Source organism: Neofelis nebulosa, chromosome 15 (genome assembly GCF_028018385.1).
Source record: "Neofelis nebulosa isolate mNeoNeb1 chromosome 15, mNeoNeb1.pri, whole genome shotgun sequence".
Taxonomy (NCBI): Eukaryota; Metazoa; Chordata; class Mammalia; order Carnivora; family Felidae; genus Neofelis; species Neofelis nebulosa.
Window position 1 is genome coordinate 32,787,632 of NC_080796.1, and position 25,154 is coordinate 32,812,785.

The 25,154-nt window shown below is 47.4% G+C and overlaps 1 protein-coding gene across 8 annotated transcripts in view; it reads right to left on the minus strand.

Moving 5' to 3' along the window:
• Window positions 1–3,914: 3,914 nt before the first annotated feature.
• Window positions 3,915–25,154, minus strand: part of CACNA1E (calcium voltage-gated channel subunit alpha1 E) — a 489,630-nt gene continuing 468,390 nt past the window's right edge. For 3 of the 8 annotated variants that reach the window (XM_058701270.1, XM_058701267.1, XM_058701269.1), the window contains 10 exons: window positions 21,919–22,015; window positions 19,754–19,859; window positions 18,799–18,906; window positions 18,132–18,232; window positions 17,741–17,847; window positions 13,711–13,822; window positions 10,264–10,392; window positions 9,058–9,238; window positions 7,860–8,050; window positions 3,915–6,395 (listed from right to left, as the gene is read on the minus strand). In XM_058701270.1, coding sequence (XP_058557253.1) covers window positions 5,853–6,395; window positions 7,860–8,050; window positions 9,058–9,238; window positions 10,264–10,392; window positions 13,711–13,822; window positions 17,741–17,847; window positions 18,132–18,232; window positions 18,799–18,906; window positions 19,754–19,859; window positions 21,919–22,015 — 1,675 coding nt within the window. In that variant the 3' untranslated portion in view covers window positions 3,915–5,852. Of the gene's footprint in view, window positions 6,396–7,859; window positions 8,051–9,057; window positions 9,239–10,263; window positions 10,393–13,710; window positions 13,823–17,740; window positions 17,848–18,131; window positions 18,233–18,798; window positions 18,907–19,753; window positions 19,860–21,918; window positions 22,016–23,878; window positions 23,976–25,154 lie in introns of all 8 variants that reach the window. The other 5 variants (XM_058701273.1, XM_058701271.1, XM_058701274.1 and 2 more) reach the window with 3 other exon arrangements.

Genomic DNA, 25,154 nt, shown 5'->3' on the forward strand with positions numbered 1-25,154 from the left:
AGGTTACATTTTATGTCCCTAGAAACAAGAGACAGAGACTGACTTAGAAGGAGAAGAAAGACAAAAGAAACAGAGAAGAGGGAACTGGTACTATATAACCTCAGATTTTTGGTTTAAATATATTAAGTTTGATGGAAATTAATTAGAAGCTGATTCAGAAACACTGCAGAGCACATATTTATCCTTCATTGTTATTCTAGAGCAGGTCTGTTACAAAAAATCCAAACAAAAAGACACCAAATAAAAATAAACATAGATCCCCTTACCATTTTTAAAATCAGATTTGCTCAACTCTTTCATACCCCCAGAAATAAGAATTCAAGCCTCAATAATGTATTTACATAGTAGCATGGCTTATTATAAAATCATTTGCATTTAGGTCAAGATACCTTTCTTGAGGGTCAATGTCCCTTTGGACATAGACAATGACCCCTTGAGAGTCAATGTCTAAAGGGTCAATGTCCCTTTCTCCCCATTTTTATCATGAGGGAAGGGAGCAGAAGGAAGAAGACGACAAAAATAGAAGGGCAGTTTGGAGGCACCCCAGCTTCTCCATTAGACTCTGTGTGAGTCTCATTCATATTTCTCTACCAACTGGCTTGAGTTTTGTTAAGCAAAGCTTTCCAGGCCCTTTGGGTAGGCTGGGACAATCTATGGATCTGTTATCTTTGGCGTGGAGTGATTTCTCCAGGATGCCTAAGCATCAGAGGGTCAAAGCAGGAAGGATTTAAGGGAAGAAAAAGATGGCCATCAGAAACCAAAGATAGTTCTTTCTGTTTTCAGTTTTTTATCCAATCCCCCATGTGGTATGTCTGTGTTCTTCTGACTGAATGAGGGTCAGTCAGCACATGATGGCTGACAGATCACCTCAGCTGTCATTAGCTAAGCCTGCTACTGCAACCAGCAGAGAAGCCATCAGCTGGGGCTCCGTTGGGATAAATGGCTACAATATACTGGGTGGTTCGCCGAAGAGAAAACTAAAGACAGAGCTGCAAATACAGGCAGCACTCATTAATGTGGCATCTCTTCTGATCCTGTCATGCAAAGGTTAGGTCCTAAGTCCTGAGTTAATTCTGTTTGGCTTTTATTAAATTAAGAGTCTCAGTATGGAGATTGATTTATCCAAACCTAGACCTGATTCCTTGTGGGGCTCTTGTCTGGAATTAAAACATGACACTCCAACTGGCCACTTGCAGGGGGACCACTTCTCTCTTTTATCTTGCCTTACAATGACCTCACCTAAACCTCTCAGACAATGCTCAAGGCCTGGGAATCTAGGGAGGAAGAATGGACAGGAAGGGAGAATCTGATGAGGAAGAGGCTACCCCAAGGCATGGAAATGCCTCTCCTCACCATGATCTTTGTGCACACTGGCACCATGCCTTTGAAGGTCTCACATCATAACAAACATGAAACTGATTCAAAAAAAATAAAAGGGTGAAAATTCCTTAACCTTCAAGTTTCACAAAGTCCCTCCAAGGTAGAGGACTATCTGCTCCCTGCCTGCTACACATATACCTTTTCTTTATATGACCTCATAATATTTATTATAGCTTAGCTGAGAAATGAATCTCCATGTATCCTTGGCTCAACCTACTAAAGACAAACTCTGTCCAAAAATGAGACATCCAGAACAGGCTTTAGAAATAGGATGTAATGAAAAATTGAGAACTTTCTTTAAAAAAACCCCAAAATTATTAAATTTTGTTCTATTATGCCAGGAGAGACCTAATTTGCCTGCAGTAGGCTTTCATTGAGTATGCAGACATTTCATATCCCCATCATGCCCCAATAGTACTGCACCTTATACTGTTTCAGATCACCTTGTGAGTATCACCTGGTGAGTCCCCAACCATTTTCATGAGATCAAAGCATTCCCCCACAGCAGAGGCAGGCACGTCAACAAACAAGCCTGGACTAGGTGAATTTAACCATCTCAGGAGTTGGGTCAGTGCTAACATGCAGCAGAGCAAGGGCTGGGATAGGAGAATAGAAGGCAGGAGACAGGCTCATCACAAAGGTTGTAGGAGAGGTGGATGTGTGTATGGAAAGAAGATGCCGGCTGAATGGTGGGATACGGGGTTGTCTTTTTGTGGTCCCAGAGTCAAGAGAGCACAAAATCCAGAACATCTGGATTTCAGCTTCAGAGAAATGTCTGTGATTTCAGTACCCTGTAGGGACAGTGAGTAGTGAGCAGAAGTGAAGCCCAGAATAGAAACTGATTCCTCAGCTAGAAGAAGGGACAGATCCACATTGGGCAGTTGTGTTCATGGCTTATGTTGACCCTGGGGGGGGACATTCAAGGGTACACCCTCTTTATAGTGGAGGTAATTCTATCCTGACCCTGGTTCACAGAGCCTCTTGACCTAGAGCTCTACTCCTATGTCTGAAGGCCGACTGGCATTCTGACCTCATGGGGATTGAGAGAGGGAGACACGTGAGTTTGTTACTAGAAGTCTGCCTGGAGCTGTAAGTGAAGAGAGGAGTATCTAAACACAGACATAGACTATCTCTCCACCTTGGTTTCTTTTCCTTTTTTTTCCCCCTTCCTCTCTCCCTCATTCCTTCTTTGTTTTGAGAGGATGCTAAAGACTAATATTAGCAAGGGAAACTGGATATATAAAGATTCTTCTGAGGGGACCTGCAGTACTAAGTCTGATAACACGGAGTGTCTGAAACACTGATAATGTTCCCAGTTTGCTTGGCATTTCTTGAGATGCTGCCATACTTTTTTTTTTTTTAATTTATTTTTGGGACAGAGAGAGAGAGAGAGCATGAACGGGGGAGGGGCAGAGAGAGAGGGAGACACAGAATCGGAAACAGGCTCCAGGCTCCGAGCCATCAGCCCAGAGCCTGACGCGGGGCTCGAACTCACGGACTGCGAGATCGTGACCTGGCTGAAGTCGGACGCTTAACCGACTGCGCCACCCAGGTGCCCCAATACTTTTTTAATCCAAAGAGAAGCACATGTTTTGAGATCTCAAGGGGCTGCTTTACAAGGGAAAGAGAAGAGGCAGAATCTGATAAGTAGGAAGGGATGTCCTGGTCAACTATTAGAGGGAAGGTGAGAGTTCATACTTATCAACAGGCAGAAGGAAATGGTTAGAAGATTATGATAATGAGTTCTGTGACTTAACTGAAGACTGTCTTTTATTTTCTGGTCTTAATGGAAAGATAAATGCAGGCTAAGGGAGAAGAAACCCAATTTCTTGGTCAGGGGAAACTGATCTAGAAAAACGCAGGTGGTTGGTCGGGAGACTGTGTCTACAGGACTTTACAGCACTTCATTTAAGACTCAAATTCTTGTGTGTATAGGGGTTTAAGGAGTTCAGGTGTCCAGGAAGGTTTCCTGGCATGGTAAATTTAGTGTTCGTAATGTGGTTTACAGGCAAATTCCATTTCTGGTAATTGCTCTGCCAGCCCAAATTTCTCCTGCTGTTGAAATGGCTTAAGATATCGCTTCAATTCCTTTTCTCAAAACACAATGCAATAGACTTGCTGACTCAGAACGGCTGTCCTGTTGTGGGCCTGTCCCCAGGGAAAGCTGCATTTCTGAGGTGGAAGAAAGCAATTTTGTGCACAGAAAGCAGCCCACAGCAGCACTTTGGCACGAAATGATGCTGAGCAGAGGAAACCTTTACCACACTATGAGGCCCAGCGCCTGAGTCTTGTGTAAAGTGCACGCCTGTTAGGATCGGGGCGTTCCACGGTCATGTTCACATTGCTAGCTACTCCCGAGTATACAAGTGCTCAGCGGGAGAGGAAAATGAAAGTGAGCAGAAGGTCTGAGAGGAGGCAGCTTATGTTCTGCCTCACTGGTCTCCTGCCCTGGGAGTCCTTTGATCGGAGGGGCTGACCGTGGGTCATGAAGCTGCATCAATATCTAGAAGAGAAGGCAGAGCCATCACAAATGATCCTGCAGCCACGTGATTGTATTTGGCTTTTCGGGGTTGATGCAACTACTCCTTAGTTCCATTTCAACCAAAACAAACAAAAAGGTTCATAAGTAAAAGGCGGCTCCTTCTAAGAAAAACAACAGCCCCTAACTTCTCCTACCCAAGAGGTGGAGTCTGTTTTGGCTGGAGGAGGATAAAAAAGAGTGTTTATCCACTGTGATGTCAGGCCAGGGGAGGGTCCTGCGAGGCAAGCCCCATCTGCTCCTGGTGGAGCAGGGAAAGCCCTGCCTGGCGCCCTTCTCCGGGGATCCTTCTCCTTACTGTGATGAGCCCAGGGAGGAAGTGAAGGGGACGGTGCATTCCACCAGATAAAGAGAGTGATGTGCTTCCCTGAATGGACAGTCGAAACAAGAGGAGCACGGATTAGCCAAGAAAGGCTCTCTTTTTCGTAATGCTTCTGAGATTAGGGAGTTAAGAAGGACACAGTGGCCTGAGGCTGTCTTCTGCCCAGCTCTTACTCTGGGGAGGGGTAAAGCCCAGTCTCATCACATGATGTGATGAGGCCCCGTCAGAGTCTGCTTTGCTAGGAGGAGCAGCCCAGGTCTAAGCTGAGGTATATTTACTGATCACCTTCCAAGTATCATGCCAAACTGACCCTTAAGCACAAGCTGGCTGAGGAAGCTGCCAGACCAAGGGCCCCTCCTCCCAGGAGGTCCTCAGCAAACTCACACTGATGCTCCCATGGAAGCTTCTCATTTCAATCTGTCTGCCTTTCCTCTCTCTCTAGAAGTCTCTACCAGGTGATGTAGGGCCCACCTTGGGTTTATGTGTGCTGCCTGGTCAGGGACTGGCAGAGAGGCCCGCGGGCTCCTGGGCCAGAGTCTAGGTTGACATTCGGCTGTATGTGCTGATACAACTGTAGGACTGTTCCACGTTCTTCTAGACTGGTTGGAAAACAGACTGTGCCTTAAATGGCCCCCACCCCCCTCGGGGATCCCTTATGACCAGCATTTGCAGGGCTAAGGCCTGGCAGAGCACGGGGCCCCAGCAGGAAGGCTGAAACTCTGCTCACACCAGCTGGTGCGCTGGCCAGAGGGGTTAAATGCTTTTAAAATATCACCCTTCCTGGAGCTTCAGGGACCTCTGTGGAGCCTGAGGGACCTCCCTGGCCTACCCTAATGCAGCACCTACTGAGTGGGTGACAGGCTTCCAAGAGACAGGACTGTTGCCCCCAACACCACCCATTCGTCATCTCTCTGAGTCTCTCCCCTGTGGTCTGGGCTGCTGGACTATGGCTTTGCTCACCCAGACCAGCCCTTGCTGCTGCTGCCACGGCACCCTGACCCCTTGTTCCACTTCAGCTTTTCCCTCCCTCCTTGCCTCCTATCCTTGGCATCCAAGGCTCCTAAACTTAGCCTGTGCTTCTTTGGGGGAAGCAAGCCAGAGGGTAATGCATGAGATGCTGTTGCGGTTGCCCTGATGGCAGTGGTGCTGGAGGGGAGCAAGAGCTGGTGAGGGAGGAGGTTCCTCTCCTGTGGCCTCCACGACTCCCCAGTTAAGAGCCAGAAAAATCTTCCAGGCTTTTCAGGGCAAGGGGCGTAGACACAGGCCAGCTCCATCCCTCCACGGCTTAGAGAAAAGTGGGAAGGGGCAAGGGGAAGCAAAGCCATCCTCACGTCCCTTCTGCCGTGGGAATAACCCTCTGTGTTCTTGTGTTTCCTTTCCCCAGCAAAGAGGCAAAACTATGGCAGTGCCCATCTTGCAAAGGGAAGTAAAGCAATCGGGCACGTTCGACTGGTTTTCCTTGGGTCCTTTCCTTTGTCTTGTCCAATAATGCATGGTGTCCTTCTCTCTTCCTCCTCCCTCTTCCTCCCCCCCGGGCAGCACTGGCTTCCCAATTCGGTCCTGGTTTTCTCCGTGTGAGAGAAGAGCATGCATCGGAGGGGGGAGCAGCCTCTAGCACTTGTCGTCCTCTTCCGTGTCACTCAGGAGGTCGCTGACAGCCCCACACATCACACCTGGCCCGGGCCCCCCGCGCCTCCGCCGTCGATAGTGCCCATTGGGCATCTGCCAGCTGTGCCGCAGCGGTGGGGCTGAGCCGATGGTGTTGGAGCGGCCCAGGCTGGTGGCCACAGCTGCTTCGAAGGTGAGCGTCTCCTCCTCGCCACAGTCCGAGGCGTGGGAGTCTTCGTGCAGGGCCAGGTAGGGCTCGGAGATGTAGCGCTGTGGGGAGGCGTGCTGACCCTGCTGTACGTGCCGGGAGCTGGAAGACTCCGCCAGGCCGGCCTCAGGGCTCTCCAGGGCTTGGGAGGCCAGAGGAGAGCCACCCTCGCTTCCATCAGCCGGTGGAGACATGCTCCCGGTGTGTCGAATCAGGGAGCTATAGGAAAGGAGGGGCCGAGGCTTTGGTGGCACGGGTGGGAGCTGCCGGCGACTTCGTCTCGGAGTGCTGGTGTCAGAGATGGAGGGGATGGAGCTCTCACTCAGGGAACCCGTGCCCTGTGCAGTGGGACAGACATGGCATGTTAGACGGGGCTGGGCCTGATCCCTACTTGCGGCCCTGTTACAGCCCCTAACCCTTCTGACAGAGAGCCTGTGGAGTCTGGGCTCTGGGGGAGGGAGGGCTGAGTTGGGGTCCCATCTGCAAGTCCCTTCCCCTAGGAATGCAGGGATTAACTGAGACTGAGGAGTCTCTGCCACATAGGCCAGGGCAGGTCCATTTAAACTGCAGCTGAGGCCTGAGACTCTGCACTTCTAACAAGCTCCCAGGTGCCGGACCATGCGACAAACACTTCAAGTAGCAAAGATCTGGAAGCTCTATGTATGTTACAAGTGGCTCACCAAAGAAAGCCTTGGGAATTTCAGAAAGACCACTTACAGGAAAGGTGAATGAATGCTCTAGGGTTGGTGTCTGGGAAATCCTTCTTGGGAAGTGGATCTGAAGGAATGGCAAACACCTTCCCTCCTCTTCACTTTTGCCTTCGCGTCTTCAGTGGCTTGCTGATGTTAACTCACCCACATGACCAGCTGCTTCCTCAGACCTTACGTGACCTGCTCACCTATTTATTCCCAAGGGTCCCTGAGCCCAGTGCCAGTAAACGGACTTTCTGGAAGGTGTTTCTCAAGGTATGTGTGACCCATGAGCCACTTGCTCAGAAACTCTTGGGGAAGAAGGGGTCCTTTCAACTGCAGACTTATGGGTTTCCCTTTCTAGCTGGTCTCACTACTGAAGTAAAATGCTTTAGGCCCCAAGGCTATGCTTTGGTGATTATGTTCTGCACTGAAATTTGAAAGCCACTACTCTAGAAGAAAGTTCTCCACTGCCTCTAAAATTCTCTATTAGCCCCTCCTCCTCCCCTCTGCTCACTGCTGTTGACTGGATCTCCCATCTGGGCTCTGACACCCATGGTAGGGCTGGGAGGAGGAGAGCAGGGCTAGAGCATGTTTTCACATAGCTCGGGTAGTTGTTTTTTAGGCAAAGGATGGTGTTTCAACAATAGTCTGGAAGAAGAAGGTGGTCTTCTTGCGATGGCTGGAAGCTAGGTCAGTAAGGTTGAACTGATCCAACTTATAAATCCTGTGCTGAGGGATGAATCACCATTCTAACTAATACTTAGGATCATGTAACTGGTCAAAGAAATTTTTCTGGCTAAAGGTGATCTTTTCCTCCTAAATCTGGCTGAGACATTCATGCATGTATTTGTTGGGACTTTGTACCTCTGGGTTCTGAGGACTGAGATGGAATGACTTCTCAATACCATTGTCTTTCTTGGGGGAACTCTCTGGTTTTCTGTGAATTCCTATCCTTTGTAAGTACACAAGCACGAGTAGCTAACTTCTGCGCACAATGGATATAGTTTCCTGTGAAACCAAGGTCTGTGTGGGTGCCCATATTTTGCACCTAATGTTAACAGACCACTCCTCCCTATCTTTCTAGAGGCTCTACTTCCTCTCCATGCTCACCTGTCTGTTGGGGGTCTGTGACCTGCCCTCGCTGGGAGACCTGGACTCATGGCGCTCGGGGGACTCCCAGTCAGCCTGGGTCCCTCGCTCCTCTGAGTTGCAGCGGGAGACATCGGGAGAGAGAAGATGCTTTCGCTCTTTTGACCGTCCCCGCTCTCTGCCCCCTGAGCGGTGGGTGTCAGACTTGTGGCCTGGGAGAGAAGACAAAAGCATCTGATCACAACTCTACCCATACTGGCCTCTGAACATAAAGACATGTCATATAGCCTGGGACTGAGCCCCTAAAGAACCCCAGCTTCTCCAGGCATGTCAGAGGCAGGAGGGAAAGGTTGGAAAACTACCCTCTGTGAAGAGGTAAGTGTGCAGACACATAGGCCAAAGGATGCAATTGGTTCTCTTCTGCTTCTGTTAACCCTAGACACAATTAAGATAGAATCTTTGCCAACACCCTGGCCCAAGAATTCTCTACGTCCTAAACATGGGTGTGTAACTTTTGGGGGGCAAGATGGCACCAGTAGAAGGGATGGAGGTCAAAGGGTTTCAGTCCCATTGAGGGCTTCTAGTCCCATTTCTGTGAATTACTGGCCCTATGCTACAGGCATGTCACTGCTTTTTAATATCTGTTTCCTCATCTAGCAAAACAGCGTTTGAAGTAGACTAATGATTTGCTAATGATTGTTATCAGTATGACCCTTTTCCTTAAAACAAAACAAAACAAAAAAAAAATGAAACTCAAATACCTAAAACAATTCCAGGTAACACTATCGAAGTTGAAGTGGAGGTGAGAGCCCAGACCCTGCCAGGAATATATCAGAGGCCCCCTAGCAAACCCCAGGGGTTTTGCAGAAGGCCATTTGAAAATCTCAATTTTTTTTATTATTGAAATATAACTGAAATACAAGGTTAAATTAGTTTCAGGTATACAACATAATTGCTTCAATAACGCTATACATTTTAATGATTTCTATAGCCCTACTCTGAAAGAAAAGAAATTTCAGCCTTTATGATGAATATAGAGGACTTCATTTTGGGATAAGTCACAAAGGGAAGCCACTTCTGGTCATGAGTGTTCTTCCTTCCCTCACTCTCCTCAACCTGCATCCTTATCTGAATCCTGTTCCAGTGATTTTCAGTTCTTGCCAGAATTGGTCGTCAGGGCGGGAGCCTGAAAAGAGGTGAACAGTGAAGACCCCTTCACCTGAGTCAGAATTCAGGCGATGAGCTGACAGTCTCAGGGAGGAGTGGTAACTCCGGCGACGTGACTTGTAGGTGTTTTCACTGCTTCTCTCCATAGAGAATTCCTCCAACCATGAGGAATTTGAACGCTTATCCCGAATGGTGGAAAATGAGCGTCTCATGGAGCTAGGGTCTGTCACCACCTGGAAACGTGAACCCCCCCCAGAGGAACACAAAATCTGGATTAATTACTGGAAGGTTCTAAAATTAGGGAAGAAGTGAGATAGAAATTATTGAACATTGCAAAGCATAACTTCCCTTGAATCCCTCTTGCTCAGACCTGAGCTGAAGGAGGCTGTTCCAGAAAGTGTCTTATGCTATATTAACACAGATATTGAGACTTAACTAGGGTCTTTTCTTCGTGCTCAGGAAAGCAAGCAGCTGAGTATACAGGGTAAGCTTCCCATACAGCCATTTACCAGAAGAACTCAGCCAGGACCTGCAGTGAACCTTGGAATATGTGAAGGCAATTGTCAAAAAAAGTCTGCACCACACAAGAAGCACAGCTTTGCCTTTTATTATTTCCCCTCGCCAGAGAAGGCCCTGCCATGTAGCCTGGGAGCTTAGGAGAGCCTGTCACTGGGCAGCATCTAAGATTGAACTGCTCTCTATCATGGGTTCCATCCTAGTCCCACCTTAAACTCTGGCATTTTTGATTTGCCACAGATGTTAAAACAGATCCACAAAAACTTCTTGTCTCTGTCAAAACTTGATGTGAGACAGACAGACAGAAAAAAAGAAGCCAGGAAAACAGACAAATGAGGCGTGGCCTGCACTGGTTAGGACAGACGGTCCTGACACAGAGCTGTGTGTGTACGTAATTGCATATGTGCTGGGGGAACCAGGAAAGGAGAAAAGGAAAAATACACAGGGAAAATCCTGTAAAATATTTCTTGCATGGCTGGTTGAGTCTTGAGAATGTTGGTTCCATCCGGAAGGAGTTATACCATTTTGCTGGCTAGACTGTTATGGTTAGGGCTTCCTTGAAAACACACCGTGGAGGAGTAGGCTCTATTAAAGATGGCCCATGAGCCAGATTTTTCTTGTAGGGAAGGGATGGGGGCAAGTCAAGAGCTCACCTGATAATATCAGATGTTTTTTTCATAACCCACCAATTCAATACAGCCCAGGATGCCACTGCATAGGGTAGGTGGTGATAGCTTTTTACCTGGGGATCCACAGTCAGGCGTGGCATAGAGGATGCCCTCCCAGATCCCGTATGCTCCTGGGTGTCCGAAGGAAGGTAGATGCCATGGTTAGAGGACTGCACGCTTTTTAATTCACTAACCTCTGGCTCCTGGAAATAAACACACAGCCACGCTTGTGGGACTTGGTTCCATCTCATTGCTTCTCACCTCCAGTGGATGATTCTGCCTCCTCCATAACAAAAATGGCTTTTAGAAGACAGACTTGCATCTTTATGGTCTCAGTTGTATGTGTATATGTGTCCATTTATGTATGCACATGTGGTATACCAGATGTCCCAAACAGAAAGCTCTACCTGGGATTAAAAGGTAAAGATTACCTTTCCTAGTCTAGTATTTATCACTTTTATTTACTACTAAGCAATGTTTCAGACTGTATAGCTCTGTAAAGTATTATGAGTCATAATACTTCTTAGATATGTGAAGTCTACTGTTTGAGAGTTGGTAGCGTTGGCTTCCTCAGATTAAAAGAATAAGCCTATTTATCAAACTAAATAGAAATTACTGGGGCGCCTGGGTGGCTCAGTCAGTTAAGCGTCCAACTCTTGGTTTTGGCTCAGGTCATGATCTCACGGTTCGTGAGTTTGAGCCCGGCTTCAGGCTCTGAGCTGTTGGTAGGGAGCCTGCTTCAGATTCCCTCTCTCTCAGGCCCTCCCCTGCTTGTACTCTCTTTTTCTCTCAAAATAAATAGATAAAATTAAGAAAAATAAACAAATAGAAATTCCTACTCTAAGGAAAGTCACCAATTTCTGGTGTCAAATATATCATCTCAAACCTTAAGACATGATTTTGTTAGCTGAGAGCTTTCCTAAGATTGAAACCATTTGAAAAATGCGGTAGGTGATGCTGTCAGGGATGCTCTAAACTAGCAGAGTCCAATATAATCCAAACTACCTATGTAATTTTAAATTTCCTAGTAACTACATTTAAAAGAGTAGTTTTATCAAACAGTGTGTTTTATTTAATCCAATATATCCAAATATTCTCATGTCAACATGTAATCAATCTAAAAAATGAAGATATTTCTTTTTTTTTTTTTTTTTTTTTTGCACCAAGTCTACCTATCGCACATCTCAGTCTGGACTAGTACATTTCAAATGTTCAACTGCCACATGTGGGTAGTGGCTGTTATACTGGGCTGTGCCACTCTAGAGAATTAGAGATTTCCAATCCACCCTAAGTCTCTGTGCAACTTTTTTTGTTATTTTCCTGGCTAAAGAATGTTAGTTTGGCAAATGTACGTGATCTATACAGATAGCTACTGTCATTGCATAAAGGGTAGGGCTGCCTTGGAAATGTTTACATGGCCACCAAAGAGACCTAGAAATATCCTGGACATCTGGAGATTATAAACCAGAAAAAAAAAGCTATTTTATATTTAGGAAATTATACCTTAACAACCTAGTTGTCTGAATAGGGCACTGCTGAAGGAAGCGTGCCCAAGACCCTGTGGCTGGGTGGTTACTGGGGTGAATGGGAGGACTGCCTTCCTAGGACATGTGATACGTGCACTTGAGGGAATTATAGTGTTTGTAGTACATGCTTTATAAAGCACACAGGTCCGACTTGAAACAGACGTGGTAACAACACTACAGGCTGTGGGGTGTGAGAGGTAGTGTTAAGACACACGCACAAATCATGGCCACGCCTCTGGACGTGGAGCAGGGGGCCCCAAGGGATGGGCAGGAGTACACAGTGGTGAGAGTATAGCATGGGCTGACACCTGAACTGAATTACAGACACCAGCACTGACAATGAGATGAACACATATCCAAAAAGTCCTGGCACTACGGCTCAGCCCTGGGGAACCCACAGAAATAATGATGTAATAAAGAAAGCCTCCCTGTGAAAGAAAGGACACATTATTGAGATTTTCCCAGCCAGACGCATCATGAGGCAGACAAGCTGTAAAATGCTGAGAGGCACTTTTAAGAATCAAACTATCTGTACCAATTAGTCCATGGTACTAAATTCCTCACAAAGAAAGGCAGGAAATTCGTTCAAGGCTTCCTGCCTACCTTACCAAGAATACCTAAGGCACTCATACCATGCGAGGGTCTGGTCTAGCTGTCTCCCAAACACAGCGACGCAGAATTCCCTGTCTCTGCAGTCACTGGAGACGGAATCACCCATTTGAGCTACCAAAGGGTTTTGCCCTGCTCTGAGGGTACTCATGCCAGCAGACATGCACTCCATAAACAGATCAGTCCCACATTTCACCCACATCATCCATCTAGGATGGCTCTGAGGTGCACAGTAGCAGTGGAGAGGGGTCAGGAGAGAAGGGGAGAGAAAAAACAGATGAATTATAATCAAAATGGCATAGAACTTACTATAAGCTGTCTATATGGACTTTTGCAAATGTTGGGTTTTGTCTTTTTCTTCCCAGGCCAATGAACACTTGGGGTTTAATTCTAAGCTCAGGAAGGAACCTGATCTGATGACTCCTGAACTAAGGATAATGGTAAAGTCTATTATCATTGGAAATCACATGTTAGCTTTGTATTAGCAAAATCTAAAGGTCAGTGTGCCCCCTCTTCTCCAAGCTTAAACTTGACTCAAGAGGTTTCTCAGGAATTTTATCATTTATGCTAATAAAAAACTATAGGCTTGGGGCACCTGGGTGGCTCATGTGCTTAAGCGTCCCACTTTGGCTCAGGTCATGACCTCACACATGAGGGTTTGAGCCCCGCCTCAGGCTCTGTGCTGACAGCTCAGAGCCTGAAGCCTGCTTTGGATTCTGTGTCTCCATCTCTCTTGTCCTTACCCCGTTTTCGCTCTCTCAAACATTAAAACAAAAACAAAACTCTAGGCTTATGGGAAGGATTTTAGGGACCTCTTAGAATGTACTTGGCTGGTAGAATTGTGACCCAAAGGGACACACAGAAAAGAGGTAAGAGATTGTTCTGTAACTCTTGGCTGACAGCCGGTCACTCACATGTGCTCCCCTGAGTGATCCAGGAGCAGGGCGTCTCCCAAGGGCTGGTGTAGGGTATTCCTGTGTTCCCAGAAGCAGTACCTGGCTACACTAAGCTGTCCATTTGGTGCCATTGATTCTGACGGTCCATCCTAAGGCCCCATATCCAAGGCAAGATTTTGACTCTTGCTTCTACATTTGCTGCTTACAGGCATAAGTTAAGAAGGTTTGGCCTGAAGCAGTGTAAGTTCCTGCAGTAGGTAAGGCGCCTCTGGGATTGTAAAATCTGCAGAGGAAGCATTTGTCACAGAACATCAAAAATTCAGCTATGAAAGGAGAGACAGCAGGAAACTCCTGGGGTAACTAACTGGCAGGACTATTGGAAAGGGTTTTCCTGATAAACCATAGCTATGAAATAAAATTTGGAAATGAGAATGGGAGGGATCAGGAAACCAAGGAAAGATTTTTGAGGTCATGTAACTCATTCATTCACCAGAGACTGCTGCTCCTGAAACTGTCCATCATCGGCTGGGTCCATACAAGCCAACTGGAATATTTCCTGGGGGGAGAGCGGACTCATCGAAGGGTATCCACTACGGCCACTCCTGAAAAGCAATGGCAAAGAAGGAGGTAATGTGTACATGAGAGAAAAAGAGAGAAAGCCATGTCATAGGCACCACTATTAATTCCCACCCCAGACAAGACTTCCTTCCCACCAAGGGTAACACCCTTTAATACTGGCTGGCTTGTAAGCCTGGTAACTGACAGGCAGCTGGACCCTAGAATAAAAAAGTGAAAAAAAAAAAAAAAAAGCATTGGAAAGGAGAAACCGGAGAAACCACTGTTTTCAACCTGTGTTGGGAACCATTCAGTATTCTGCTGGTGACTGGTGTATCTGTGACAAATGACATTATTTGTCACACTCAGCCATATGGAAGACCAATGCTGGATTGCAAACCTGTTTCTGCTCAGTTTCTCCCTTCAGCAGAAAAAAAATGCCATAGTTTAAACAGCGAACAATTTGTTTAAATATTAAGCAGTCATGGTCTTTTAAAAAATTTCCTCCAGTTTCAGTAGAAATATGGTTTTATTGTGCCAACATCCCTGGCCAAACTAAACAATTCAATGCTATGAACATTTATTGAAGGACAACTGTGCCAGACATAGTATCTGTTGGTTTATGAACGTGTGGAGTGATCTCAGAGGTGCTGGTGAGGAGGTGGTAACTTCTGGGTTGATGGCTATGTAGGGGGATGCTTGAGTGGTGATGAGGTAAGAGGCCTCTGAATGAAAGGTATGGACAGCTGTCCCTGTGTGCCTGATATTAAACCACTGTTGGGTACCTGTGGACACTCTTAGCCAATGGGATCCACGGGGCAGGTTAGGAGAAAAAGAGATAGCCAGTCTTTCCTGAGAAGATAGCTGCTGTAAAATAACAGGTGCCCTCTGACCTACTCAAGGATGCAGAGTGGGCTTCCTGATCGTGGGAAGAAGGCAGGGGCTGGGCCACAGCTCTCAGTAATGGTGGAGCTACGAGGAAGAGCCCTTTCATGGTTGAGTCTACTGTACTCATGAATGCATCCACTGGAAAATTTGAGGCATAAACAAGGGGTTCCAGTTACTTGAAAATAATCCATAGGCACAATCTTACCTTGACTTGGATCACAAGGAGAGATCTGAAGAGCAGAGAGTCACCCCCCCTGTCTGGCCCCTTGCTGCCGGGAGGAGGTTTGCTGAATTTTCACAACTGATACAGAGTGATCTGATATTTAAATGACCTGCTTACATGTTACTCATCTTACTCAGTGTGTCTTCTCCTGAGAACCACTAGGAGTAGGATAGGCACTGCTGTATGAGGAATCACAGAATCCCTAATAGGTAGAGAGGACCCTTGGAATCACTGAACAACCTCAGAGTTGACTAACTTCAACCGAGAGTTGGCTTCCTACTTTAAAAACCTTGTCTGTCTTCTCATCGTTAGGATAAAGTCTGGAACATGGCTGCTCATGATCTAGTTCCTGTTTTTCCAGCTTCCTCTTGCCCTTCACCCCCCGCTCCTGAATTTCATGCTCTTAAGTTCACTGAATGTGCCCACCCGGCTTCTTTCTGCCTCAAGATGTTAATACAGGCTGTTCCCAGAGAACAGAATGCTTCTCTCCAACTCCTCTGCCCTCCACAAACTCTGTTCATGTTACTTTGAGTTCATCCTTCAAAATTCACTTTGTTAAGTAAATGCTCTCTGATCTCTCCCTCTGCTGGAACTGGCAGGTACCCTTTTCACATGGACTCAGATTCTGCCACGCTGTTTTCTTCCTATACAAATGACTGAAAATGACAGCTTTTCTTCTTTCCAATAATTGTGTTTCATGACTGGCTTCCCACCAGGTATAAGCTCAGTAAGGGCAGAAGGTACGGAGGGACCAATGTCCCCCTTTCAGGACATGTGCCAACATCGATCCCAAAGGCTCATGCCAGAAACTTGGAGGTCATCTTTTATTTTTCCCCCTTTACTCCCCCAGGCAAATCAATCACCAACTCCCATCCAGTCTCCCTACTGATAATATTTCAAGTCTTTGCATCTTTCCCCATCTCCCTCTTGTTAGTCTAAGGAACAGTCATTAATAATTTACACAATTGCAGTCACATACCAAAAGCAGTACTGTCTCTCAAACTCCTCCCCTCTGATCCAAGCCCACACTGGATTCAAGAATGATCTTTGAAAAGTTCAAGTCTGATCATGTCACACTGATGAGTAAAACCCCACTCCCATATCCCATTTATAATGCTCCCACATGCTGGCCCCAGTGGAGTTCGTCACCTGCTGCCTCACTGCGCTCTCTGTGCTCCAGCCAGCCATCAGGCTCCTGAAGCTTATCACCTTCTCCCTTCTCTTGAAGAACATGCCTCTGAGTCTCATTTAAACATTACTTCCGCAGAGAGACTTCCCTGACCCCCCGACCAGGTGTGCTGCTTCCCTCCTGTGGTATTCCAATAGGCGACCCTTCTCCATTTGAACTTTCATCACTTTTGTAAATTTCTTTTTCAGGATTTGTCTCCATGGGGACTGTGATCATGTTGACTGCTAAGTACTTAGTGCCTGAGCCAGCTTTTCCATCATATTGGGTTTTAATAAATATTGGTCAAATCAATGAGTAAATGAATCAATAAACAGAGAGAAGTTGGACTGATGCCATATGGGAGTTATGTAGAGCAAAATGTTTCAGTGAGAGAGGTCTAGGTAGAGGGGTGGCCTCCTTTCTAAGCCAAGGACTCTTGAAAAATGCTGCACACCCTTCCACTGGGAAGGTTCCACTGCTCCAGGCATACCTCCTTCCTGCACAGATCAAAGATAAACATCTGCCGGTTTTGTGTAGACCGGAGAATCCATACCTTGCTACCTCATCACATCAAATATTTGTAAAAATGAGGAATTGCCTTGATCATGGTGTTGGTCCTTTGCTTCTCTTGTAAATGTGTTGGATTATGACCTCTGAAATCAATGTTTTTCAAAAACAGGCGTCCAACACCACAGGCAGAAAGGAACTCATGGTGAGAGAATCCAAATAGCTTTCATTCCCCCTGATGATTCCTAAAGTCATGATATTTAGTCACTTTTGGCTCCATGAGAACCAGGACTGGGTTAAACCCAACAACAAAACCTCATTTACATGGGGTAGAGGAATTTCTGCCCTTTGGGTACTTGTACTTATTGAGGTACAAGTATTTGTACCTCAAATAATAATACCTCAATGTACCTCAAATAAGTACAAGCTTATTGAGGAGAGAAAAACCATGTTATAATGAGATAGGGACAGTATAATAAAGCATTTAGGACTAACAAGTAGGGGCTAAGGCTTGTAACTCAGAAGAGTTGACAAATTCCTTAATTGAGGTTTTGTTTCTGCTTCCAATATACACATCTTTTTTTTTTTTTTTTTGTGCCTGATCTAAGGTTGCTTTTGTTCATTACAGATAGCACCGTAGTGGGAATACTCTAGAGGTTAGGAATAACAAACTTAAATTCCAGTTCAGCTTCGGCAGCTAATTTAATGTCCAATTTCTTATTTGTTTGAATGATGACACTAACTTATGCCCTTTTTCCTTTGTCCATTCCCAGTGCTGTCTCTTGAGCTGGCCACAATACCAAATATGCATTGTCTGCCTTTTATTACCCCTGCTGAATAACCATTTTAAAATAAAAATTGTAATGGGGCACCTGGGTGGCTCAGTCGGTCAGGTGTCCAACTTCCTTTGTGAGTTTGGGCCCCACATCAGGCTCAGCGCTGACAGCTTGGATCCTGCTTCAGATTCTGTGTCTCCCTCTCTGCCCCTCCCCCACTTGCACTCTGTCTCTTTCTATCAAAAATAAACATTAAAAAAATTAAATACATAAATAAAAATAAAAAAATGTCTTCACCTCAGAGAAAGGGTCATTTGGCTCAGACTATTATTTCTGGGCCTGCACAATGGCATGGGTGACAGGATGCAAACAGGGCAGCTGTGGACCCATTGGTTATACTCACAAGCCTGAGACAGGGTCCTGCTGGAGATAAGGCAGGGCTTTGGCATTAGCAATGATCTCCTGAGGCAGAGATGAAGGCTCCATGCGCTGGAACATGGGTGCGTTTTTCTGTGTTAAAAGTAGGAAGGAGGAAAAAGGAACTCATATGACCCTGGGGTGTGTTGGTGGAGTGGGGAATACAATTCACTTGGGTAAGATAGGAACATGCCTGATACTCTGATCCACTGGGTTTCTAATCCCCACAACTAGAAAGTTCCTGGACACTGCACCCCTACCTCTGCTTCTAAGCACTTGCAGGGCACTGTGCCCCAGCTATACATAGGCCCGTCCCTATAGGGAGTCATGTGACTCCTCACGGCCCACCCACCTCCCATACTGTCAGTGACCCTCACCTGTTCCTCCAGCTGCTGCCTCTGCTTCTTCACCTTACTCTGTTTATAGTAGTCCATGATCATCATTGCTGCATAGATTTTGCCCACAGTCAGGTCAGAGGCTAAAAACACAAATGTGGCATGGAAGGGAACAGGGAGAAGACAGGTGGCAGAGAGTGAGGATACCTCACAAGCTTCCCCATTCTTTGAACCAGGTTTGCTCCCTCAGCCATCCACCTAGCCAGTATTTATTGAGAGCTCCACATGCACCAGACCCTGAGGATACAAAGTGACTAGGCTGCACATCTATCTTTGGGAGCTTCCATAGCCACCCAGTGAGAGTAGGGGTACTGATGAGAAACCACAGTAAGTAAGCATCACCTCCACTGGTCTAGATTTCCATGTCTAAGTAACGGCACCCTATTCCCACCTGCATGAGGGTTTGCTGAACAGTTTTATGGGTAGGGAGAGAGCTATGCACCCAAGAAGTTTCACCCACGACTACAGTGACCTATCTTGAGAAAATGTTTTCAATTCATGCCAAAGGGATTAAGGAGTGGGAGATTTGGGTTTCCTAAGAATAAAAGAGCAACCTTCCCTTATCTCCTTGATCACTCAGTGTCCTAAAAGATGTGGCCTTGGTATGCTGAGCTCAAAGTGACAACGATACCCAGGAGGAGACCCACACCTTTGGGCATGGGCACGAGCAGATCTAGCATCTTCTGGGATAGGTGAGGCCAGATGGCCAGGGTCTCCTTTTGTAGTTCTGAGTCTAGCTGCTGTCTGTCTGCACCACCTAGAATAAAATAAACTTCAATAAATAAAAAAGACATACAGATAACCAGTACGGGGGGAGGAGCTGAATCAGCATGGCACCTCATAGTCTCAGAGGAAATCTTGGCACTTCGTGATAGTGGATCTTGTAATACCACGTCTTTCTGCTGAAGAAGCAGAACACATTTTGGATCTCATTTTTAGTGACTCAGGGATATCCTGCCACAAGATCTGAGGCCCCAAGACCAAGATCAGCTTCCTCATTCATTTGAAATACCTCCCAGGTGCTTAATATATCACAGGGAAAGATGAAAAGAGCCACAAGGAACCTCCCCTGCCTCATTATACATACATCAATTCTTCCGGCAACTCTGACTCCATAATCTGAGTGACCTAATTTTAAGAAGGATTTGGATCAGGCAAGAGCAGGAAGGCTGGATGCCCATCTGGAAGTAATAAACCTTTTTTCTCCTAAATCACTGAACTGGAAATCAAGAAGAGCAAAGAACGGCCCTGATGGTATCTGCCACAAACCTTCCAGAGCATTAGAGATACCACATAAGAAACAAAAAGAACAAAATTAAAACTCATTTGTTCAATAAACAAATATTTCTAAGATGCCTACTATGTACCATTCACTGAAGACCACATCCTGGTAAAGCTGAAAGGAGCCTTAGAGATTGTCAGACCAGTCATTTGTTTTCCAGGAAGAAATGGCAGACATAGTGATTGGGTCAGAGGTGAAACTAGACCCTGATAGTTGATTTTCAGATCATGACATTGTCAGATGGATGCAATGTTCAAACAGCTCTGTCCTGTGCCACCTTGGGTGAGTTGTTCCAGAGTCCTATTTTCCTTTCCTGGCTTACCTTTGGCGATTTTGATGTCCAGTGCTGTCCGTATCAGAGCCATGAGTGTGGAGGTGAAGTGGACTGTCATGTCCTCAGCTACTGGCATATTCATCAGGACCAACCTCTGTGTGAAAGAGAGAAAAGAAAGAGCAGGAGGGAAAAAAAATATCGAAAGAAACCTTGGTGAGAAGAGAAGAAAAGTGTGAAGGTCAATGCTGAGACAAAAAAGAAGGGCAAGGATTCCCCATCCCCGGTCCCACCTCCTCTCCCTGCTTCTCACTTATGGCTCATTTGCTGCTGTTTAGTTCCCCCCCCCCTCCCCCCAGAGAATGTTGCCAAATTCCAAAAGAAGGAGGACTAATCATTCTTGAGGACTCCTCCATGGTCCTAAGAATGTCTTTAATAGGGATGGAAAGTGATTCCTAAAAGAAATGGCTCAGAGAAAGGAGTCAGCTCTGGGAGGTGGCTCCATTCCCTGATGCAAGGCTGCTCTCTCTTTCCCCTTGTCCCATGGATACCCCCAAAACTCACATGGAAAGGTAGTGATGGGAGAGATTTTGCTTTGCTTATCTGTTGAAATATGCATCCTGATGCCCCCCTTTTTGAGTCTTTAAAAGGTGAAATTTGCCAGCACGTGATTGAACATGCATAAGTCCAACTTATCCAAAGGTGGATGAGGTGGAGCAGGATGGAAAAGGAGGAGAGTGCAAACAGGGTACAGGGGAAGAAAGCTGGGAACAGCAGAGGAGAGAGAATGAGAGAAGGGTGACCAAGGCAGGAGCAGAGTGGGCAGGCCTTGTTCCCCTCACCCAAAAGAAGGGATCAAACTGAAATGGCCAAATCCACTTTCCAGAGAGTATATTGCTTTTGGAATCCTTTAACTTTTCCTCCAGTCCCCACGCCCCTTCAACCCGCCAAGCTTCATCCCCGACATTCAAAAAACTCAAGGCCACATTCTACCACCTGGTACTTTGGGATGTGGCCATCATGAGCAAAAAGGATGCCAGCCCATAAGCTGCACATGAAGAGCCATGTACTGGGCCCTCAAGGGCCCTGTTCCAAGGAGATGCTCTCTGGATCTGTACAAGTTGGAGGCAGCAGCAGCAGCAGGTCCTCTGGCAGAACCACCAGCCTAGCAGGGAGGGACATGTCTCTTCCCAAGGCAGGATCTCTAATGCTCCAGTGGAACATCTGGCCTAATGTGATTCTACAGACATGATGTCTTAGAGTGTAAAGTCAGTTTCTTGTTTGTATCTGAGTTCCATCTCTCTCCCACTTCCTTAAGCTTCTAGAGAAGTGGCCACATTGCTATGGTATATTCCTAGATGAAAGAGCTCAAGAGTTCTGGGTCAGTCTAAACACCAAACAGTAACTATTACTAATGGGTGGAGGAAAAAAAAATCAGGCCCCAAAGCTCTGGGTACCCTAATGGCAGGTGACTTCCAACGTATGCTGCTGCTCTGAGCAAGCCATGGGGAATCCACCCATAACTCCAGGGCCAGCCCCCAAATCAGTCATGCCAATAATGCAAATCTAATGCTGAGTGCAACTTGTGCCCAATGTCACCTTTTCCCTTGTACTGACAAGAGAACCGGGCAGCTGGGCTGGTGGGGGAAGGGGCCTGGATCCTTCATCATGTATCCTAGAAGTCGCGTTCTTCTTTTTTTTCTAATACCTAGAAGGAACCATGCCACAGTTCCTTCCTCTATCAAAGAAGAAGACATGCATTAAGGGTTTGCCTCTCTCCTAAAAATGAACCATGTTTAGACAAATTTCTGCATCATTTCCTCAGCTTATCTGATTGGAGGTTTTTTCTAGGCTCTGATAGCAGTTTTGCTGTTCGCTTCCTTCTTGCCCATATATGCTATCCTGCAGGCCACCACTCTGCCTCCTCTGAGCAAACACGCTACTTAACACTTCCTTTCTAGTCATCTGCTCACAAGAAGCCACACACTTGGAGACACGCAGAAGAACACATAACAAGCCCCACGGTGAAGACTCTTGCCAATCATTCCTCATATTGTTTTGGGACTCCATACTTCCAGGAACCTTCCTTGCCCTTTGACCTCATCATTCCTTTTCCCCTTGGTTCCCTCCTCCGCCTCCCCGGCCCAGCTTCCTCCCCATGTTCTGGCCTCCCTCCTGTTGGTCTCTACCCCAGAACAAAGGAAGGGGTGGTCTACCTTATATGCCACTTTGGAGGGACATCTCTTGCCGAGGCCTAGCGGTGGTGACATGAGAGTCAGCATTTCATACATCTCAGTGTAATGGATGCGGCCACTGCTCATGGAGGGGTGGTAAGTGGAGACGGGGTGGGTGGGCAGGGCAGGGAAGGAAGTGAGGAGAAGGATGCAGACCAGGAGGAAAGGAGAACAGGCATTCCCAGAGAGCCAAAACAAAACAAACAAAATAATACAGAGAACAGGAGAAGAGAAACAAAACAAAATGGACAAACAGAAAAAGAATAGGAAACCTGTTAATCGAGGCAAATCGTACACGGGACTCCATCCTGGTGCGGATTTATATCACGCCCCACACAGACCCGGGAACGTTGGTGGCAGCCTCTGGTCCCCGTGACTCTGCTGCGTAGTCATAGGGACGCATTTTCTCCTCGTGGTCGATTGTTACCTACTTCGCTACTCACTCTAGCCATCCTCCATACAACACAAGCCTGTTTTCAATTCCCAGGGCTGTGTGCGAGCGGTATAAAACGGATAGACGGTGCTCCAGCCACGGGTTAGGATTTCTGGCCCCGGCTGGGGCAGGGCCCCGACCTGCATGTCAGGCCCTTCTCCTCCTCTGAACCCACAGGCGGAACATCGTGTATCCCCCTCTGTGGTGTGTGTGCGAAAGGAGGCGGAAACTTGCACTGAAAGTGGCGCGCTGCTTTTTGGAGCCGGCCGGTTGCTTCCACCTGGCTCTGCGGGGAAGAGTGCTCTCTACTCCGGGCATGCCCCAGGGCAATGGCATGCTGGGGACAGAAGAGACCAAACCAGGAGGAGGAAGAGCATCTCGCATGCCATGCTGCCCTCCCGGTTCTCCCCACATGCGGCTGCAGGTTTCACCGGGGCGGAGTTTAAAGAGTCTCAGCAGAGGCAGCTGTTTGGCCTCCTGAGTACAGGAATCACTGTGTCACCACCCCACGCCAGCTCCTTCCCATTGCCCCGGCTGGCATCTTCCTGGGCCTAAGTCTTCTGCCAGCTGCCGGACCGAGCTACGCCCAGAGAGCCCACCCTTCTCTCCTGCGGCACCAGGAGATGCTTCCTTAGCTAGCGGGTTTGGCCTCGGACGGTGGCTTGGCAGAGCCGCTCCTGTTCCAGTTCCCAGGGTCTGGCAGAGTTGAAGAGGGGGTCCTATGTGCCCCTGAGCAATGTCCTTGGTCTCACAAACAAGCAGTGATGTCGCAGTTATGACAGGCCCCCTCGATCCCCTCAACGCTACACATAAGACCCCTAAGGCAAGAAATCTGCTCGGGAGCCTCCGCTGCCCTGCAGAGACCTTTGCAGACCCCCTGAGCTACTGCATTCTTCTACACACCCCAAGTCTACCCTCGCTTACCACTCTCACCTCCTGCCCTGATTCATTATGGTTTCTCCCCTCCTTTCTGTCCTCAGGCTTTTACAGTCCTTTCTGACCAAACTATCCAGGGGCTGGAGAATGGGCGGAGGTAGGGACAACTAGAATCACATTTTGCTACATTGCACATGGGAGGATGCTGCTGCTTTTCACCAAAAGGAGGTTCTCTGTTCTCCAGTGAAGATGTCTGCATTCTCTGGAGGACGGGAGGTCCTTCTGGTGAAATCTACAGATTAAGATGGAGTGGGGAGAGGGAGAGAGACAGTGTGTGTGTGTGTGTGTGTGTGTGTTTGTGTGTGCGTACACATGACTGTGTGCATGTGCAGAAAAGTGAGAGAGGTCAAATCGGCCTTCCATATCAAGTCCTTTTTTCTGCCTTCCCCCCAAAATGTGCCCTTCTTCCTTCTGTAACAGCTGCTGGTTCTGGGAGTGTTTGGACCTCTTTAAACTCAAAGGAAAGCAACATGAAGGTTCCCTCATGTGGCGCAGCGGTGGTGGAGCGGAACGGAGAGGTGGGTTCGAAGTGGCACCCCACCGCCGGTCATGGCTGGGGACTGGGAGGCAAACCTTGCAAGCCACCCTGTAGGGGCAGTTCTCTCCCAGGCCCAGAGGCGGCGAGATCACCCGCACTAATTTGTACATATCCTTATACGGGATCCTGCCGCTGTAAAGGAAGCACAGGTGGGTTAATAGGACACTCAGAGAAGGGTGGGGAAGACAGGACAGTTTAGCCATGATGTTGAGGGCTGGAAGAGGGAGAGCAGCTTTTTCCCTCCGGCCTGGTAAAACCCAACCAGGAGAGACTGAGAGCAGTGAGCCTCAGAGAACCATCACCTTGCTGAACTGCACTGCCCCCAATTTTCTAAGGAAATCAGAACCCGTCCAGTGCCCAGAGGGGCTGCTGCATGACCAAGAGCACCCTGAGACACCTATCTGGACCACACTTCGTCAGATGCAGAAAATGGACTCTGGCTCGAGCCAGGCCTTGAAGAGCACAGCCTGAGAGTTCACACAAATGCCTCTGACAGCTGTCAAGAGCAGATGCCAGGCTGCCGTGAAGTGGACTGCCCAACTGTTTGCTTTTCGCAGACATTGATTACAGTCAGTTACTCAGACCCGCTTGTCAGGGGCAGTGGGAAGTCAGCATCTTTCCGCAGACTGTGAGAGACAAATTTCCCATTAGGCTAATTAGCAAGGAGCTCAGTTGGCACAAGGGAATTTGCAAAGGGCTTTGCTTCTCTTGGTGGCATATTGTTCCCGAGTTCAGCTTGGGCGAGCTCTGCTCCCTCGGTGGGAGCCCGCCTGGATCTGTGCTGGGAGAGCAGCCTGGGAGGGAGCCGTGGACACTCTCCCTCTGGCTCTGCTCCTGCCGGCCAGCCCACAGGCAGCCTGGTCAGATCCAGCCAGAATTCCAGGAACAAGGTGACCTATCTCGCCAACCTTCTTTCACAAGGGCCTGCTAGAGAGTCCTGGCTTTCCGTGAGAAGGACAGAATCAACAACTGATTCCTTTTCAGCAACTACAGCATCTGCTCTTTCAGAGACCAGAACAAGGAAGCAACATCCCAGTATGGACCACGGTTTCCACTGGAAATTATAAACACACATGTTCACCTCTGAGCATCCAGTCCTTGCCAGCAGCCACGTGAGGCTTTGCCCCAGCTTTACTCTTTCCAGCCTTTTTTTGATTTTGGTGTTAATTCCTCCTCTTTTTCTAAATAACAGCTCATCGGTACTTCAAGTCTCTTGATTCTTGAGAGGAAGTTCATTTAACCATTTGCTCTTCGTTTCTTACTGAGATTGGGATGCGGGTGGGTTGGTACTGCCTATAGGCTGGTGTTCCC